At 31.8% G+C, this 7330-nt stretch overlaps 1 protein-coding gene across 1 annotated transcript; it reads left to right on the top strand.

Moving 5' to 3' along the window:
* The first annotated feature begins 3912 nt into the window (after positions 1–3912).
* LOC142608351 (alcohol acyltransferase 9) lies at positions 3913–7309 on the top strand. The gene is made up of 2 exons (XM_075780112.1): positions 3913–4560; positions 6122–7309. Exons 1-2 carry the CDS (start codon positions 3922–3924, stop codon positions 7046–7048), a joined length of 1566 nt encoding a protein of 521 aa, XP_075636227.1. The 5' UTR covers positions 3913–3921; the 3' UTR covers positions 7049–7309.
* Positions 7310–7330: the final 21 nt, after the last annotated feature.

Raw genomic sequence — 7330 nt, 5'->3', positions numbered from 1 at the left:
TAATAGAAAATTGCAAGAATCGAATCTTTCATAAGTTGTGGTCAAATTACGCAAACCATAGGATATAATGAGTCAAATGGCCTCCCAATTCAACGCACCCCTTTCCCTACGAAGTAAAAGAATGCCAATTGCCAACCAAAAAGCTTATTTATGACTTTATGTTATTATACTCTTAGGTACATGTGAAGGTAGGATAGGCAAGTTTTGCTATAAATAATTAAATATACTTCTTGCGGGAAATTTTATTACTTACTTGTTATTGTCCATTTCATATGTGTTGGAACACAATTTCACATTTTTAACTAAAATTGTGTATTTCACTCTAAAGGTGAGTTTGGTTCAGTTTTTTGAAATTGAGCTTTTAAAAAAAGTAGGGTTTTTAAAAAGTGCGGTATGAAACTGAGCTTTTAAAAAAAATTGAGTGTTTGGTAAAAACTGTTAAAGAGTACTTTTTGAAAAAGCTAAGTGTTTGGCTAGCACTTATAAAAGTGCAGGTTTGAGTGGTAAATTACCAAAAAGAATAATGTATATATAAGAGAGTTTATTTCATTTTTAAATAAACTACTTCTAATACTTACTCATAAAAATAAAAAAAACTACTTGATAATAATAATAATAAATATATTATTGTCATAATTATTTGTTATTACTATTAATATTATTTGTATTATTTTAATAATGTTAGTTTTTTTTAGCATCAATTATTTGTTATTCTAAAAATTTTGAATCAAGTGGGTTATCTGTCTTACTTTAATAATGTTATTATTTTTAATAATATCAATATCACTATTTTAATAATGTTTTTATCTTATTGAATATGGTGTTATCTGTTTTGGCATGATGGTCTGAAGGGGTTTCAAATGGTAAAGTTGGGTTTTTAATAAAACAAGTGGGCAATTTGGTAATTGAACCAACAATTCTTGAAAGTTGAAGTGGTTTTTTTGCAAAAGCTGCCGAAGGTCCTTTGACTTTTTGGGAGTCTTGCATTTTTTTTAAAAACAACTTTCTTGCTAAAACATCTTTTTAATACCCACCAAACACCTATCATTTTGAACTTTGAAGTAAAAAGTGCTTTTTGCCATCTGAAAGTGCAAACAAACGGACACTAAGAGTGTAATAAAGAGTGTGTGATTATCATTACTCTATTTCTTGACAGGAGTACTCTTTTCCACCAAATTTGAAGGGACGGGTTACCGACTTATATTCTTGTTGCATTTTAAAACAAGATCGCAGCCCTCTGTCCAATTAACTAATAAGTAATATTGCAATTTGCAAGTAAGATATTGTTGTTTCTAACTTTTTTCTTAAAAAAATAAAAAGAAAAGTGAGATAATAATGATTCGACTTTTTTTTTTGGTTAAGTGGTACTTGCAACTCTCTCTAGATCTCTACAAAGGAGAGAATGGATATTTTAAAGTTAATCCATGTTAAATGGATCACATCTCGAGTGTTAAATAAACCATCATCAACAACAATTGTAAAAAAAAAAAATGTAATCTATTTTCCTTTTTTAATTACAGGATGACGCATATGCACAACAATTAAAACAAAAATAGTATTTCCTTGCCAAATAATCCAATATCTACGAAGGTTTGATATAACCCTAGATAGGCCACTTAGGTTAACACCTTAGGCCCTCAGGTGAAAAAAAGTCCCATAATTTTGATCATAATAGCATACTTATATATATACACTTAAAATAAAATTTGTCTCTTGTCTATTAATTATTTTGGCTTAAAAAGTGGTCAATGTATCTAACTATATACTACATTTTTATTTTATTTTTGGTTCTTTTTCTTTAGAAGTATCTCTGGATAACCAGTCAATATTAAACCACTCTTTTTTCTCTTACAAATGAACTAGTACTGATTAACAAAAATCATATGTAAGGCAAATAATTTTTTTTTTTTTTTGAGAATCAATTTTATTTCATTATTTATATCTTGTGTTTATATACAATTGATGTGAACATTGTAGTATAAGTTTGATTTCAAGTTAATCTATCTTCACTTGTGAAGGTTGAGATTATAGTTAATTATAATGTCAAGTGAAGTTATTTGATAAATTAGATTATATTGTTCCAAGCTATAAATTTTGTTTTATTTTAGTTATATTATAATCTATATTGAAGCAAGTATTATTTTAAATGTTTAGTAGAAAAATATGAATATGGAAATGAAAAGGTTGAAAAGATAGAAAAGCTAATTGAATCTTGTACATGGATCTATTGAAAATTTGCTACTAGTAAATGATAGGCTTTGGGAGAAGAATGAATTGATACCATATTCTCAGTGGTCCATGCCAAATATATTTCACTGTTAGAGATTTTATTTATTAGATTTGAAAGTACACCAAGTGTGTTTTGAAATAGATCTATTTCAAATATAGAGGATTCACTTTTAAATTTGTAATAAACCATGAAATTGATCAATTTTGAATAAAGAGGATCCTAATACAAGATAGACAGGTAACTTTCCTAGCTAGCTACTTGTACATCTTTATAAATATAAAATTTATGTTAAAACACTTTTTCAGTCTCTAACTCGTGTTATGATAATTTCCATTTGAAATTGATCCATTTTATAATTTAAATTTATTATTACAATTTACAAATCTAAAGGTGTAGTAATGCCACGTCATTTAAATTTTTACCTGATATGATACTTTATACATTATCATATCCAGATATTAAAATATTGATAGTGAGAAGGAAGCAAAATAAAGAGGATTATGTTGGAACAAAGACACTATAATAATTAAAGTAATAAGTCCAAATATATCATCCCACCCCTTGGGGCCTCGCTCCATCCCGTAAAACTCTACTCTTTATTAATTTGCCCACAGCTAGTAAATTTTTTTTAGTAAAACTTTTTTCATTAATAAAAATATACTTGAAATTATAAATAAATTTATTTCGTCAAATCAAACTAATTTTTAGCAAAAAAAAAATAATATTATTTAAGTGTTTAATAAGAAAATATCACAACAACAAAAATTCTTATAATACAAAATTAAATATTCAATAATATATAAATTTGTTTATAATAAAGATAAAAGAAAACGTTAAAATTAGTACATTATTGTCAACCTTGTTAGAGAGAAAAAAAAGGCAGAGAGCCACGTTGCGTAAAATAAAATAAGCTAATGATATGTTTGTTTAAATAGTAGGGTTTTAGAGTATAAAAAATTTACAATTTTGCATTTATTAATGCGGGGAGAGATGAGGCGGGATAGGTCTAAAAAATCTTACCCATCCCCGCCCCACTACCTTTGCGGGGTGAGAAAAACCCGCGCGGGGAGGGATGTGGCAAAATTGTCATCCCTTATTTAGATAAGTGCAAAACTTAGGTGCAATATATTAGATTTTTCGATTAAAATTCAAATACCTAATTGCATGGGCTAGTAAAACACAATCAAACAATATCATTATTTGCAAAGATAATTAAATAGAAACAAAATTTATTGTTAGATTTCTCCTTTCTTGCTGTTCCAATCGATGTTGAAGTTATACATATATATATAATCCCTCCTTTAAAAAACTTATGCTAGAACATCTGTTAATTGATTGCAAGATCCTACCAAGGACGTTCCCTAATGTTATCGTTGAACATATATATATATTTATAGGGAGGCTAACAAATGAGTGGATAAATAGACTAAAGCTAGATCTTTGCAAACTTTGTTAGAAATATATGGTCAAAGATAATTAAATAGAAACAAAATGTATTGGTTACATTTCTCCTTTTTTGTTGTTCTCTAATGTGTGGTTAAATGATTAAATTTACCACATTCTAATAATTTAAGTTTTTGAAACCGTTGATAATTTAAGTAATTTTATTTTATAATATATATATATATATATATATTTTTTGGACGACCCAAAAAAAGTGCTCAAAAAGGGGAGGGCACATTTTTAGCGTAATGCTCCAGCCCTCTCCTTATTCTTACTCTTTAAAGGAATCTGATCGTACTATCAGTTTATCACCATATCCAACCGTAGATCTTCGACAGACCCCATTGTTCTCTTGTCTACAAAGCTCTCCATTTCTCTCACCTTGTCTTCCTATCGCTCGCTCACTCACTCTCTCTCTCGCCCAAAAAAAAAAACTGCAAAACATAACAGAAAATATGTTAAAATCTCCTGTAGAACTCCCAGATTGTTGCTATGCAAACCAACCCATCTTAATTTGCCCAAGTACCCCAACTCCAAAGCATTCATTGTATCTCTCTAATCTTGATGACCAAAAGTTCCTTAGGTTCTCCATTAAGTATCTCTACCTTTTCAAGAAATCTGTGAGTTCAGACAACTTGAAATATTCTCTTTCCAGAGTCCTTGTGGATTACTACCCATTAGCTGGGAGGTTGAGAGCCACTGCTGAGGATGATCAGAAGTTTGAAGTTGATTGTAATGGAGAAGGTGCTGTTTTTGCTGAGGCTTTCATGGACATCACTGCTGAAGATTTTCTTCAACTTTCCAACAAACCAAACAGGTCTTGGAGAAAGCTCTTGTATAGGGTGGAAGCTCTCACTTTCTTGGATGTTCCTCCTCTTGTAGTTCAGGTCTTACTTCTTTTCTTTTGTTATGCCAATGTTTCTTTTGTATTAATTCTTTGCTTTTCCTTATAGCATCTATCTTCATTTTTTCCGGGTTTGTGGTTTTTTAAAAAATTCTAGCCCAAAAAGAAGCCCCCTTATAAATCTTTTAATATAAAAAATATTTTCACTTTAAATTTCTTTATATTAACCAAGAGCTCTTGTTTCTTTCTTGATTAAAAAACTTACTGTCTTTGAGCTATGACTCTACTATTATTTTCCACATCTTTTGGTCCTTTGTTAATCCATTTTATCAAAGAAACTTAGCAAATAACCGGTTGTTAAGCTTAGTGCTGTAATTATAGTTCTAGCTCTTCCACCAATCTCTTTCAATCATATATCCCTGCAGCAAATGATGCTGCCAAGTCAAGTGCCGACCTAACAACAACACACTAAGATGCATAAATAAAACCACGTCGCTTTGGTTTGTGCCTTGCCTAACTTGCAACATGCCTGGCCAAGACAGGGTTAGTTTTGTCTTTTCAATTGACTCACGCTGTCAGTTTGTCAGGCATGCCAAGTCATTTTTAGAATTTTGAGAAAATTTCACGTAGGTCCTTGTTATTTACCACTTGTTTGAATTGAGAGTTAGATAAATTTTCGACTAATTCTATTTTACTCTCACTCATTTTCTCCCAATATAAACAGGCATTATTTGTTTGAAATTATCCTAGTCATACCTTTTAATTTTTTTCAAGAATAAAGATAGCGATCTGGCTATACCCAATTACCTTAATTTCTACCGAACATAAGAAAACAAAAACGCGCCCAAAAAAAAAAAAATTCACAGACAAAAGAGTAAAAACCAAAAAGTGTACCATAGTTAAAAATACTAGTAATGGCAAGTTACTAAATGGCTTCGGTTTGAGTGACACAAGTCATATGTTCCCCATATGTATGTTCCTATCAAGATAATGACCCAAAAGTAGGCGACCCTACCTAAAAACGCTGAAATTGCTCCTGATTCTTCTGTGCCTTTCACGAGCTCAGATGATGAACTTTGGCTTGTGTATGTTACCTAATTAACACTAATGGTATATATCTAAAGAGAACATGCTGACATGACATAATCTTTTCTTACTAAGGATATGATTTGTTGTGATTAAGACTCACACCTAACTAATTTATTTTATTATACATCAATCACAGTAAATTGAAAAATTATTGTGTATTTCAGAAATAAATCTTAAGTACTTTAAAATAAAGAGAATGATGCTTTCTTCTCGTATATTCACGGTAAAGTATACTTATTAAATTTATGGTAGAATTTATTATAAATGTAAGAGAATAGAGCATTATTTTTTCATACCCCTATAAGTTTTCCCTCTAGAGCGATGCTCTCTCCCACATAAAGATAGATCCTACCTTTCGTATAATCCTAGAGTACAAAGTAACAGCCCAACGAATCTCATTTTTACCAAAAAAAAAAGGCAACAGCCCAACGAATTATATCAGTCATCAATGTTTTCCTCAACTTGCTGCAATGTTTTGACCATATTTTGCTGCAATCTTAATTTGTTTTTTTTAGGTGACGAATCTACGCTGTGGAGGTATGATCCTGTGCACCGCGATCAACCACTGTCTATGCGACGGAATTGGCACATCACAGTTTTTACAAGCATGGGCCCACATCACAGCCAAGTCGAATCTCGATCTACCAATCGCACCGTTGCACAGCCGCCACGTGTTAAAACCTCGAAATCCCCCAAAAACAAGTTTCACTCATCCTGGATACACCAGAACTAACCCCAACGATAACAATAATACTATTGACATGGTCAAGTTCCTTCAATCTCAGCCGCTCGTTCCCACATCCTTAACCTTCACCGCCTCTCATATCCTTCACCTCAAGAGGCAATGTGTACCTTCGCTCAAGTGTACAACCTTTGAAGCTCTCGCATCCCACACGTGGCGTTGCTGGGTCAAATCACTGGACATGTCACCCTCACTCAATGCCAAGCTCCTTTTCTCAGTTAGTGTTCGAAAAAAAATGAATCCAGAATTACCATTAGGGTACTATGGAAATGGGTTTGTGCTAGGTTGTGCCCAAACCAATGTGAAGGACTTGGTCACCTCAAACTTGTACCATGGTGTGAAGCTAGTGCAACAAGCTAAGTCCACACTCAATGATGAGTACATAAGGTCCATGATTGATTTACTGGAGGATAAATCGGTAAAAACGGACTTAATCACAAGTCTGGTTATATCACAATGGTCGAAGTTAGGATTAGAGGATTTGGATTTTGGAGAAGGGAAGCCACTCCATATGGGGTCTCTAACAAGTGATATTTACTGCTTATTTTTACCAGTTATTGGTGACTTTGATGCGGTGAGAGTGCTTGTGTCTATGCCAGAGGGCATTGTGGAGAAATTTGAGTATTTCATGAAAGAGTTTTGGGATGAAGAAGATAATGCAGATGCCAATGGCAATGGGTATCATGGAGAAGATATATAATGGATTTGATATAGAGGAGCCTATGTTTTTTTTTTTCTTTTTTTTTTCTTTTTCGCCTCCCAAATAATAAGCCTGCTAATTATTGGAGCAACTCATTGACTCATTGTAATTGGAGCATCAAAAAGTATAATCTGACTGCCTAGTTTTAGAATGTTAATGCTATTGCTTCCATATTGGCAATCTCGTAGTATAAAGTTTGTACCATCAAGAATCGATTTGTAATATGACATTATAATAATAAAATATAAATTCAGCAAAAAATATATATATACACACACACAC

Source organism: Castanea sativa, chromosome 1 (assembly GCF_040712315.1).
Source record: "Castanea sativa cultivar Marrone di Chiusa Pesio chromosome 1, ASM4071231v1".
In the NCBI taxonomy this organism is placed as follows: Eukaryota; Viridiplantae; Streptophyta; class Magnoliopsida; order Fagales; family Fagaceae; genus Castanea; species Castanea sativa.
The sequence above is the reverse complement of the archived record's forward strand: the minus strand, read 5'-3'. Positions and strand labels throughout refer to the sequence as shown.